The following is a 14,091-nucleotide window of genomic DNA, read 5'->3' as shown; positions in this document are numbered from 1 at the left end:
ATGACTTTCAAATGTTTCGTTAAAAAACTTGCGTAACAGCACAAAACAACATAAGTACATATGAAGTACATTATGAAACAGGACTTATAAAAGTAGGCATATTTTTTTGAATTTAATCAACGATCAGCAAATCAATCAAAACATAAAATCTATTTGGATATAGAGTAACAACAAAACAATGATAGGGCAGCAATTAATCATATAGTTGAAGAGATAAAATGCTTGATAGAAAATACCTTTACCCAAGCAATTTCGAACTTATTAGCTAAAACCTTGAGCATGAAAATTGATTTGTTTTAATCGAGATGCGTGATCTAGCGGACAGAAGTTAAAAAGCAAAAATACTTAATTCTCAAGCTTTTGCCTAAAAAATCGCATACAAATACCAAGGAGATGGACTAAAAATTCAATAATCACAATCTTGACACTCGATCCTCAGAAGCCGGACGGTCGGTATTCGAGGCGCCGGTCGCCGGGCGCCTGCACGCCGACATGATTTGATCTGATGTATCTAGATTTCTTATTTTAGGTGCTAATGTGTGGTCTGGATAACTGATATGTTTAACACATTCATAAGGTGCTGTTGATTAATTGGAGTAGATGTCTAGACAGTTTTGTATGTTCAGTTATAAGAGTCGTAATATGTATAGGGATGATTTGATCAAAATTGAGACCGATAAGGCAAAGCTTTTCTTAAATTGTCGCAATTGTGAAGACACTATGCTATCGACAAAGTCAGATGTAGAAGCTTCCAATAATTACTTTAATAAAGACACTTTTAGTGTACTTAATCCATTCACAGGTTTCCATAACACAAGAATGGAAAAACTCCAACGACTCACGAGCTAATACGTATAACAATAAAGAAAAAGAATGAAACGCACTTTGAATTGCAACTAAAGAATCATTGGAACATTGCAGACGGTATCAATTGCAAATTGCAACAGCATAAGTGATATAAAGCTAACAAACACTTAATGTATGATCTGAGCCGTATTAAAGTAATGTATGAGATAAATCCCAGTTATATTTCGACATGGAAGAATCAGCACGCGACACTATAGATCATTGTGTTGCAAGCTTAAGCGATCTTTTCACTTTTTCTATATTTTATGATGTCCTTATATTTTTAACCCATTTGAATGACTTTCTTTCACTTCAGCAGAAACGTGGTCAATTTCAATTCCACCAAAATGTGCGCTTTCTGGTGATTTTGGAATTATGCTAATCTCAAACACTGTTTTTATATTAGGAAGGAAATCATTATGCGATTGTACATATATGTACTTCTTAAACGGCCCTACGTTGCTACCATTCTTTGAGTTCGTATTTTACCACATTCGATCTTTCTAACCATTACACATCTTTCCGTCTCTCAAAGATCCTGTACAAGTTTGATCATCTAATTCTCTTAAACATTCAGGATCTAAACCTCCGCTACCATCGTATAGCTTGATCCACCTCTCATCACAGGAAGCGATGTCACAATTGGCGTGGCGAGCGTCAATTTAATGATCTGCTGCTCCGGACGACGGTCATTGATTCTCGTAACATTGGCGCCGTTCGGCAAGTCCTTTGTTTTAACTTTGTATGTCTGTGTTTTTAATAGTTTTTTTTTGTTTTCCATTGGTTGTGCGAAGTTCAAGAGTATGAACATCTTGTCTTATCTCTTGAAGATGTTGAACTCGTTCATTGTTATTGTAGTAATTTCAATTGCTGTTGTTTTCAAAATTATGATTCATCATTTGAACAATTGTGATGATAGTGTAAGCATTTTTAAGGAGATCTTTTGGACTATGCAATCGTATATTACCTTGCAGGTATAATTGCATTATACCAAGTGATTGTTAAAGAGTGTACCTTCTTAAATAGATCTAAAGCAAAAATATTTACAAATACTTTTTATTGTACTCTAAAATACATCCTAGTTTAAAATCATGATTCATACCACAATTACAAGCTTGGCCATTTAAAAATAGATTTCTCAGTTCACACAGTGACGATCTATTTCTATAAATAGTAATTGATGTACTCCAAATTTTACCAATTCTGCTGTATGGTCGGCGGCATTGAGGTCATTTGGTGGTCTTAATTTTTTCTTATTGTTGATGAAATCTATGATGTTGATGTTAGTGGGAGAATTGCTTAATACTGGTTGCTTCTGGGTTTTATTTCCATCCTTAGAAACCAATTTTACAACTCCAGGCTTCGTTTTAGTTGAAGAATTATTAACAGCTACAGATCTTTTACGATATGATTCAAGATCAAAGGCACCAAAACATTATCTTACATATGATTCAGTTATATAATGTATGTTACGCTACTATCTTCTTTGGGCACTTATGGCAATGTCCGGCAGTCGACCTTAACACTCGCTGGCGCCACCGAATCGCTCTCTTCCTTTGCACTGATTGCCCTTGCCTGTCTTGTTCCTATCCTGTCCTACTGTTGTACTGTTTGTTTCGAACCTAGCTATCTTTATTGTTCAAGAATCAATAAAATTTATTTACACGAATTATATTTGCACTATACTTTAAATTAAAGAAAATAAAACTGTTATAGCCTAAATAACAAAAATAATTGCAAAAAAAATTAGGTCTTCACTAACTCCCCTAACGTGCCCAGAAGACTGGGTGTCTTAATGATATGGATTTTTGTTTAGATTGGAAAAAATATGTGCACAATTTTTGTCAGTATTGTATGCTGAATTATGAAAAAGCTTTGCTTCGATTTTACAGAGTTTGAGAAGATTGGGGAACTAACCGAATTTTGGGTATTAAGTTCGCGATCTGCAATGTCGGCATAATTTCTCTAGATATTAAAATTTAAGCCCTATGTGTATCGCGTTAATTTGGAAGGTCCATTTTGTAGATTATGGTTGGCGCCATCAAATCGTCGTCTTCCTCTGCACTGATTGTCCTTGCCACTCGCTTACTGTTCTTATCCTGTCAGTCCTAATTTATTTGGAAGGGCTTTTGTGTTAGGCTCGGTCAGACTTTTGCATTTTCAAATAAGGAATTAAATAATGACGAGTTCAAGCTGAAAATCTTATCTTTTTTGTGTCATTGCCAAACACAAATACTTAATGCATCTTTACATCAAATCTACGATTTTTGTTGGCATTGAATAAATCCAGTGCACGTGAAAAGTCGTATATTTCTTACGTCTTTATCTTTCTTAGCTTATTCTTTTCAAATATTAAGATAACGCTTTGTTGAAAGCAGTAAACTAAATCAGTATTTATAGGACTTCATTCTAGAATCGATAATTACGTTCACCATTATTTGAAAAGCTTTTGTTGTGAAGTCTAAGCTTTTATCATCCGATCAAAACAAACAACAGTGTCCATAAAATACTAACTTGCTGTTCCATCGAACTTGTTACACATCCGGATAAAAAGAAGCATACCTACGACACCAGATTGTCTCCATTTCAAATCTCTTCTAATCTCTCATCTTGGCGTAAGAAACGGACTTTCGCATTCATAATATTAGTGCGAAGATAGCCAAAGCATACCACATTCGCAATTTCAACTATCGTCGCCTGGCGCCAGAGAATCGCTCTCTTCCTCCGAGGCACTGATTGCCTCACTTACAGCCATCCGTACGTAATCACGTGCTCCATCCATCTGCATTAACGGACAAACAAACTGACACGATGATAGAACAATAGATCTTATTAGATAGTACAGATATGTGGGGAAAATCACGCTTCAATTGCCTGATGGGTTAAGTGAAGTTAGCAAGTCTGAATTGAAAGTTAGGTCTTGGTTTTCGTCAAGTTTGTTAGACTACATAATAGTAATATCTACAAAGATAATGGTAACACCATTGATTAAACTTAGTTGAGCATAAAAAGATTATAAGTAAAACTGGTGGAACTAAAGATTTTCCTAGCCATGAAAAACGTCTTTTTCTCCGATTATGACATAGAGCTATAGATTTAGGTAACTTCGATCACGAAACAGAAGACCATAATCATTTGGCAATACATTACAAAACGGAGAGGCAATTCATCGATAAAATTGCAAGAACTTTCCTATTTCCCAAAACTATTTCCTTCCTAAATCATTCCTTTTTTTCATAATAATCTTGACCATAATTGATAAATTACAATTAATTCTCACTAAACCGGAGTTCATATGCCCCCATTCCTAAACTTCTAAGAATTTTCTGATATCAGAGTGACCTTCATTAAAATATTCATAGATTTAATGTTAATACGTAACTGTTTATCGGTTTGTAATAAACAAATAAACTTTATTGTTGTTATAAGTACTTGTGCCTATGTGTTGTGGCCGATTTAATCTATGTTGCGTAGAAGGCTGATTTTGTATTGAATTGAATGCTTACACTCACTTTTTAAACTGAACCATAACTGAATTTAAGCTACGTATTCATTTTTTTTTACATATTGGGATAAAATTGACATATTTCAAGTCATATATTTTTATTTCTAATAGGTATATAAGATCTCTCGATCTCGAAGCTAGTAGCACGGTTCCAAAGATTGCTTCTCACGGAGAAGAATCAGCATCGGAATTACAGTTATAAATTATTTTAATTCTATTATCTTAAAGAAAGAAAAGTTGAGTCTATTTAATATAGTTCAAACTGTGGCTTATACTATAGACCAAATTGGATGATATTTCATACCTTAAATATCATAATCTTTTGTAGAATTTAAATAGTTCAAACTGTGCCTTATATAGGCCAACATGGATGATATTTCATACCTCAAATAAATTAATCTTTTGTATAAATTCAATAAATTGTCAAATATTATGTTTGATTTCACATAAAAAATATTAAACAAAATGAATTAAACACTTAATCGTGTACTATCAGAATTACACGGAATAAAATGTAATCGATACAGCTAATATCTTGTAACAACAGCAGTGATTACCTAAATACATGTTTAGATAATAGTTTATCGAGTAATCCTTTCGGAATTGTTCACCGATATAATCGATGTAAAATCATCGTGTTACATGTGTTATTTGATATTTTTTTATTGAAGATTGTTATGTAAGAAATTTTCATGTTTAATGTGTATAAAATGTTTTAGCGTTTCAGTTCCCTTTAATCTATTTTTTTTTTATCGACAATGTGAAAATCTGAACCTTAAAAAATTATAACTGTTCTACAAAATTAAGTTTGCTTAATAATGTTTATATTTCAGATAATAAACTGCATGTAGATCCCGGCTCTTATTTGATAATTTTCGGCAGTCGTTACGAGTAGTCAGAAACCAGAAAGTCTGTCAATTAGTCATACCAAGGGGTTTTAGGTTGCGCAAGTAAGTGGGTGGAGGAGGTCACATAGGCAGTCGCTCCTTTTAAAACACACTCAGCTGCATCCGATTAGACTTAAAGCCGACCCTAGCATAGTTGGGAAAAGGCTTGAAAGAAGATGATGAATAATGTTGCAGCACAAACTGGTGGACACAAACATTATTGTCGTTTTTTTTCTTTCAGCTTTAATGCAGTGCGTCTTAAAAAGGTCATGTATTACTAAGTAACATGACTGTCCCATAAAAACCGGACCACCGATAAAACTAACTAAAGCCTCATTACTTTTCATTCTCCTTCCAAGAATTAAATACGATCATTCTTCCAGGAATTAATATCACGTTTGAAGAAAGTGCAATAGAGTTATTAAGCTGAACGCTTTGTGACTTGGTACAACTTACCCGAACTGTCAATTGTCAATCGAACATTAATCTTCCGCTATTGTGATAAGGTTGAAAATCATTTGAAGAAATTTGACAGATTGATCTGGTCGTCTGTACCAAGTTACCAACGTGGTGAGGGCATGAAGCCAAATCATGACTGACCATTTCATTGATAAGACAAACACTCAATTGTTTGATGTTAAGTGGGCCACTAAAATGCTGCTGGGTAGAGAAAGGGCTCGTGGCTTTGCGTAATTTTGGTACCAATAATATTTAAAAAAATACGTATGTATTTTTAATCTTAAAGACTAAACGAAAACTAAACTAACTAACTCTTAGAATAGAGTATTCAATGTAATAGTCTCAAAAATATGATATTAATTAGCAAGATAATGACATATGTGATACACACAGATTATTCAACTATTGTGTCTGCATTGTAACAATGACGTGGTTAATGCATGGGCATGATGCAATATTCAGGTATCGTTGTGAAAACTTTAAACGTATAATCAACATATTTTTTTCCTATTAAAAACATTGTTTCCTTAGTTTTTCGTCCCCACATAACGCAAGCTTCAAATAATAAGCGCCATTTTAGAGCTCCACCGGATCAACACTTTGTTTATAAGCTTCGCGAGATGTTTGCTCTTCTTCTATATTTAGAACCTTTAATTAAGATTGATTGAAGTGTTATTTCGTAGATCAGTATAACTTTTACTTATACAATGGTATTATTACACATATTTTATAAGTTACCCTACTAAAAAACCCGGTGTTAAGATATACTTAAAAAAATCCGTTATCCAGTTGGTTAACCTTACCTCACAGTCTTCATAGCTCTCTTTCTTTTTTACCTAGGTCTAAATTAATACGACTTTATCAGTGGTTAAAATAAAACCCCGTAGACTTCTTAGTAGTTGACAAGTCAATCTTAAAGTCTCACTCGACCACCTCGTTGGTCTAGCTCTCATCGGGTTATGAGAGTGAAGGAGCAGTGAGTGCACCTGTGTCTGCGCAAATGCTTGTGCACTATAATATGTGCTGGGCATTTGGCTTATCTCCTTAGAAGCAAATGATTGTGCACTATAATACCTATGTCCTGCGCAGTTGGCTAATCTCCTTAGATGTGTGAGAACTGCTGCTGTTACTGATAATTTAAATAATCAAAAGTCTATACCTCTATTTCATGGACCAAAAACTTCTACAAATTCTTCAGAATCAATGACAATGGAATTCGGAATTCCTAGCCAATAGGAACCTAGATCAGTTTCCACATAGTCGGCAGATGCGCGTGAGTCACATTGTCGTGTAATTACCGTGAGCTGTAATGAGGAAGTGCCCTACTACTGAATATTGACCGGTTTACCCTTTACAGCTTGTTTTGTTCAAGATTTTTTTGTATGTGGTAGATTTTTGGAAGTTGTTTTTTTGGAAAATTGAAAAGGTCGACTTGGAGATAGACGTTTCTGATGAAAAGGACAATGCCGGATTTTGTATGGACCCTGTCCCCACCCACCAACAGACTTAAAACTAGTGTCATCGGAAGCGCATCTTTCGATAGATCATGATTATCAAAACGATTTACTGCAATTGTATGGGGTTTTGGAAATACACGACATTTTAGTATCCTTAATAATCAATTAACTTCAAGTTTGTTAACCAATTACTCTGAGTTGCGTCGACCGATTTTGATTATTTTTGTTTTAATGCAAAGAACGTGTCTCAACGTTAGTCCGATATAATTTTCATCGGGATCTTTTTGGCGGATGAGGCGCATCCAATGACACTTAGTTGAACTCTGTTGGAGGTGGTTAAGGTGTCCTTACGAAGAACTACACTGTCTCTTCAAACCGATTATTTTAACCGATGGTAACTCAAAAACTGCTCAAAAGATCTTGATGAAAATTAAATTAGACTAACTTTGAGATAGATTCTTTAAAATAAAAATAAAAACATCAAAATCGGTCCACCCAACTCCGAGTAATTGGTTAACAAACTTGAAGTTAATTCATTATTAAGGACACTAAATTGTCTTATAGTTCCTAAACCCCATGCTTTTGGAATATGTCTCCATAATAAGAAATGATCTATTAAATGAGGCGCATCCAATGACACTACTTTCAAGTCTGTTGGTGGGTGGGGACGTTTTTAGGCATTGTCCTTTAATAATGTAAAATCAATTACGTTTTTTCAATGATTCTATTATTATGTAGTTCAGTTACTTACTTTGCCTATATCATTAGTGTTTCTCTTACGTAGACATCTTTATTTTATTTCGTCATAAAAATAGGAAATATACAATTTAGCAATCATGAGTAATGGTAAGGTATTCGATGCATCGAACAAATGAAAAAAAGCACATATTCAAAAGAGCTTATCTCGTACTCTTGAAATACAAAACCTCAACGCTACTTACAACAACATGATTATTCTTTTTTTACTTTACATTTTATGTAGTCCCATCATTATTATTTACTGCCTATACTAAACAAATGAAACCTCTTTCGTCCTCAGGAGTATCAGCAAGCGAAGCCCTTCGGAATGGACTCTGCCAGTCCCTATGGGGTGCATCAGCCAGTCGGTCAGAACCCAGGATCGCGTCACCTCCTCCACAGAGTCATGAGACTCCATACCCTGTCAGAGGTAAGAGGATCATACCATTTAATGTTAGAACAAGAAGTGGGTAAGCAATTTTCAACTCAAATGTAGCAGTTTTAGGGTTCTATTTCAGTTGATGCTAAATTCATAAATGTGATGTACCTTTAAAGTCAAAATCATTTACTGCATATGGCTACTATGCAAATTAATTTAGGCGAAATATGCATATGGCATATGGACACTACGGCTAATTATATGAGCACTTTTTCACGTCAATTTTCAGAGTACAGCGCCCCCAAAAACGCCCATTTCGTCAATCACTGATTTACTTATTTTCTGGAGACAGTCCTTATTAGTAGGCACACTTAAAGCCAGCCTTTCTAAGTACCAACACAGAATTATATTATGTTAGAGAAAAATTCAAACAAGCCTGTGAAAATGCAATATCAAAAACTTTATTTACAAACTGTCAACACATCAAAAAAACGTCATTCAGTAATCCCATTACGAAATCATTCAATCATTCAATTCGCTCTCACTCTTTTTAGTTCACCGCCAATAATCTCAGGCTCAAGTGTTCCGCCAAATGACGGCTGTATCGAAACTGATAAAATTAGCGTGCAATCGAGCACCCAAACAGATTACTTGCAGTTGTCTAGATTGCTGAAGACATGATTGGTAATTTCCTGAGGATTTTGTACGCCCAAAAAGATAGAAAAACCTGTATTTTGGAATTTTCGCATTTTGTTGATTAGAACTTAGCAGTAAACTGAATCATCTTGATTGCTTATTTAATCTCAACTTTATGCTCATTGCAATAAAGTTGCAAATAACTCACACAGCATTTCTGATAGAACAATAAATAAAAACTTGACATATTACATTACATAACACAAACTTATAAACAACAAAAAACAAACGACGTCACATAAGCCGAAACTCATTCAAAGCATAATCTATATTACACTACAGGCCACAATAAACGACCCAGCTCTAATACCCAACATTTAATAACTAACCAATAACATTTGGTACCTAAATCCCACGGCTACAGATTTAGGGTTCGCCCTATCTTATCAGGAACGTCAAAACTGTTATCACTGGCGAAATTACGTTGTTTTATGACTTTGATTTTGGCGGTACGACAAAGGAGAGATAAGTTATCGATATACAACTTCGACAGTTTAAACGTGCATGTTATGATACATGTAATTTTTGTGTCGAACAAATTTCGATATAGATAAGGTAGGGATAGAGTATCTGTGGATGTTAAGTGTTATTTTTTTATTGGTAGCTTCGTGGTTGGTTATATACCGTGATGCGTTGTGACGTATTTGATTGTTAAGGTTAAGTTTTGGTAAATCCACATAATTGTCATATAATAATTAAATGGCTTCTCAATAGTTCTTTTGAAAGCTTTTACTAGCGCCTTAAGGAGGGACTGGTGATCATGCGAAAAATCATTATAACCATAGCTCCATTTACAATACAATACATTTTAATTTAGTATAAATAATGCTATGACACGACAATTATAAAATAATGAACCCTCTATTATGAAGCCTTTCTCTGTATTTGAAGCAAAAAACTAAGGTTTGTTAGTAATTAGCTTTTCAAGACACATGAATAAAAAAAACACAAGAAAATTCAAAAATACATTTCTTTGCTGACCGTCCTGGGTTGTCTCGGTTGTAAATCGGATTTGGAAATGTGTACCCTGGTAGGTAAACACACGTCGTCCAGATAACAGCCGGTTATGTTAAAACTCGTGGGGCTAGCCAACCAAACATCTTGCTGTGAGTTCGGAATTTGAAATTACCTTCTTAATTCAAAAATGAGTTTTTGATTTTCGAATACACTTGTCTATTGACGTCTTCAAGTGAAGGTGTAATTAATTTGTGAAAAGTGTGCAGTTTTTTTGCACGTAATTGTATTGCAAAACCATGCCAGGATGTTTTTACATGAAGGTGAATATACAAGGCTTATTATTGTTGTAAGTGAGAAATTATCGCTTTCAAGACGAACTTGTGAACGAAAACAAATAATTTTGGTAAGGTCCTTGGACTGGTTTGACCGATTAGAATGATAGAACTGTGTCCAATTATCCCGTCTTTAAAGCTTTGAAATTATAAAGATTCAAATGATGCAATTGATACCATCACATTGAAAACGCAATTCGAGGAAAGTTCACATTACCCTCGTAAAATCCAATGACACCCAACCCTTAAACGCGACATGCGATTCAAAATTACAAAACAGCCAAGTTTAACCACAATGCTCGATCAATCAAAGGGTAAAATTCGTGCCAGGTATAACTGTCAATATTTGCCAAGCGGTCACGACAACGCTTGACTGTTTACCCTACTATTCACTACACTGTTTGCCAAGTGCAGCCAAGTACGGCCAAGTCTTGATAACCTCTGCTAGCGTGACTTTTGCTCGTGTCAATTGTTTAATGTTAGTCTTTTTGGACATTATTCTGTTGTTATTTTGTTTGCCAAGCTTGGGGTGGGTAATCTCGAAAATCTATTGTTGAATACGTTTGTTGAGTAAGGCTTTTGTGCCCGAATGAAACAGTAGGCTCAAATGACATGCTTGATATCTTTACTGAATGATAAAAGAACGCGTGCCTTTGGATTTAAGCATTGATTACAGAATGGAAAATGCCAAGATTGTTTAAGAAAGCAAACTGAGAAAAACGTCATTTTATAGTGTGCCAAAAAAACATTGTCCAATTAGCATTTTTCTTCAAGCAATCCATGTTTTATTAGCAAGCATTAAGTTTGTAGTACTAACCTCAATCACACGAGACGCCATTAAAGAATAAACCTCGTAAACTGTCCATAATCACAAATCTTGGCGCTATGTTGACTGGCAATTATCAAACCAGAGTTTAATCTCAAAGGCACCGCGGTTTCGTCAACGTTTACAGACAAACAATCATTCAAATGGCATTTAATTCACGAACTGCCACTCTAATTTGAACCTTAAATTTTTGAAGCTGAGGTGGTATTTAGAATGGAGTAGGTAACTGCACTGTTAAGTTGGTATGCATCACAAACATGAAGCGTGCTATTGTTTCAGCAAATAATTCCTAGAAACATTAAGAAGAGAAATCGGGGCACGCATACAAAGGCGCCGCCGCGATAGCAGAGGTCATCCCAAAGTTGATAACCTGACTGAGGTAGAGATTAATGAATAGCTCACTAATAATTGAAATAGGAGAAATTATAGATAATTTCCAATTTTGTAATCCTTGATACAGTAGCTGGCATATAACTTGGCAAGGATTTCGGTCCTTTAATAAGGGCGAGCTTGCCCAAAGTGATGCTTGCCTAAATGATACGATACAAAAAAGTGGTCCCTGTATTGGCAAATATTTCTGCGTGAAAACCATAAGACCTGTTTTCATCTCACCATTTTTTCCAAGTTTCTATATATAAAAGCTTTAAACAACCCGTGGGCGGAAGGACCAAAAATATTTTGGTCCTAATCAAGTTTTGTTAGCAATTATCAGGAAGCTCAATCCAAACCGCCATATATTTTGCTATTAAAAGCAAATCTTTTACTGCGCACTAAACCTTTATCTAACAAAGTTTGCAACGTAATTCTATAAAGACATAAGTGCACCTTAAGCTGGTAATAATTTTTTTACCCTCAGTGAGTTTTAACTATTTGTGATAATTTTATGTTTAGAACATCAAATCATTTAGTAATCTGATAGTATCATTTCATTGATATCGAAATTGATGCAGTATGTTGGATTATTAAATAATTTCTGTGATATGAAAAACCCAGTCTATATTTAAAGCTGGGCTGAGAATTGTTAAAAAAAATATTTAGTTGTTAATTACGTATCTTGTTGACATAGTAAGATTAGCTTAATTCAAGAATTTTAAACCATAAATGATATTTTAAACACAGGTATTCAGCTGCATCCAATAAGACTGGAAGTCGACCCCAACATAGTTGAGAAAAGGCTAGACTGATGATGATGAAATAATATTGCAAGAAATGAACTTTCTTTTGCGAAAATCCAAAATGGTTTTTTCTCAGATAATTTTTATCGTGACGTGGTACGATAACTTCGAAAAAACTCTAGGTGCGACCACCATACCTAATCCCGCTTCGTCGGTATCATAAAAATTCTCAGATCGTACCGAAAGACCTGATTTATCAAATTTATCGAGGAGTATTCTGACATTGTTAATACCATCAAATGTGACGTTGTGTTACGTAGCTCATATTGGATAACAATATTGCGATTCACTATTTACTATGAAATATGTTAAACAAGCTTCCATCGTTCTAAAGGAAATCATTGAGGCACGTGGACAAAAAGTAGTCTTAATTAGCTATATTATGGCCAAGTTTCATTATAATCCCTAAAGTAGTTAAACTTAAAGTAGAAACAAAGATCCGTACCTACAGAAAAATATTCTGTTTTAAGTTCTAAAATTGTCAGTTTTAGCCAACATTTGAAGGTTGGACGATATTTCTTTGTAAAAACACAGCAGTAAAGATAAATAAGTTGATAACAAAATCAATAGGTAATATTGGTTGGAAGTTTTACAGTGGCAATCTGGATCAGGTTTAGCAGGTAAAGCGGTATAAATGTAAAACTAGCTGTAGCCTGCGGTTTCACCCGTTACTTACATGAAAAATAGCCTATATTCTTCTTCATTGTACTACCACCTATCTCAGAGCCAAATTTCGTCTAAATCGATTGAACCATTTTAGCTTGACAGCGTTAAACACTGGGTTGAGAAGGACAGACAGGCAGTCGCTTCTTGTAAGAAATTTGTACACAGTAGCAATCGATTAAAACTGAAAGCTGACCCCAAGATAGTTCGTAAAGAGGCTAGAAAGAGTCTTATAGAAACATGATATTGGTACTGATGTTTATTTGTCAAAATTAACTACAAAATGTTTATTTTTCAGTCGTATTTATTTATTTTGTTATAGACGAATAGTTGTAATCTTTCATAGACCTTCACGTAATAACTTTGATTAGTATAATCCTTGCTGAAATGGATTACAACAAATCCTACCCGATTACACCCGAGGTTTACCGATAATTTATATCTAATGATTTTTAATATAAATTGTGCGTTTTGTACATATTTTCTAGGGTTTGGTTGGCTCTGGTTTTATAATGGATGTAGATGATTATTGTAGGATTAAGTGGTATTTTTTTGTTTTTGCCGATTCTTTTAGATATTTGGTATGTCGTCATTGTGACGTAAAGGTTTTTAATACTGATTTCAATCAGTTATTAGTCTTCAGTTTGAATTAGTGGAAAATCTGTTATTTTATTTTATTTTTCCATCTTTATATTTAGTACCGTATTTTGGACCCCTACAAAAAGTCTATCTACGTTTCTAGGGCACCATTTATCTCAATGTGTTTCATCTCAATCGGCTCAACCAAATAACTTTCGCAAATAATTAAAAATACCATTTTTTAAACCAGGTTTCCAAGCAAACCTACGCTTGAAATCCTTCAGTTCTTACGCAAAAATTACTGAAAGTTCTTCGCTCATTTTCAAATCAGGCAAATTGACTTTTAACTGGATAATCTTGAAATTGTGTCGGTTTTTCTTACACGCCCGTGTTACTAATGACAGGAATACGCCATCTTGGATTTGCAGTGATTAACAAAATGGAAAAAACGCAAAAATTAAATTAGATTCATGCTGTTGTTTATGGCTTATAAAATTGGTTTACAATTGGTGTGGGGGTTATTTGTAGTTGTTATTTTATTTTCATTTATAGTATTTAACTATTATGTGTATCCAAAAATAAAGTAGGTAGC

General features: G+C 34.4%; 1 protein-coding gene across 1 annotated transcript in view; it reads left to right on the top strand.

Moving 5' to 3' along the window:
- LOC110374010 (zinc finger protein Gfi-1) overlaps positions 1 to 14,091 on the top strand; it is a 56,600-nt gene that overhangs the window by 12,977 nt on the left and 29,532 nt on the right. The window contains exon 2 of the mRNA XM_049852175.2: positions 8,194 to 8,322. Coding sequence (XP_049708132.1) covers positions 8,194 to 8,322 — 129 coding nt within the window. The remainder of the gene's footprint in view (positions 1 to 8,193; positions 8,323 to 14,091) is intronic.

This window comes from Helicoverpa armigera, chromosome 6, assembly GCF_030705265.1.
Source record: "Helicoverpa armigera isolate CAAS_96S chromosome 6, ASM3070526v1, whole genome shotgun sequence".
Taxonomy (NCBI): domain Eukaryota; kingdom Metazoa; phylum Arthropoda; class Insecta; order Lepidoptera; family Noctuidae; genus Helicoverpa; species Helicoverpa armigera.
The sequence above is the reverse complement of the archived record's forward strand: the minus strand, read 5'-3'. Positions and strand labels throughout refer to the sequence as shown.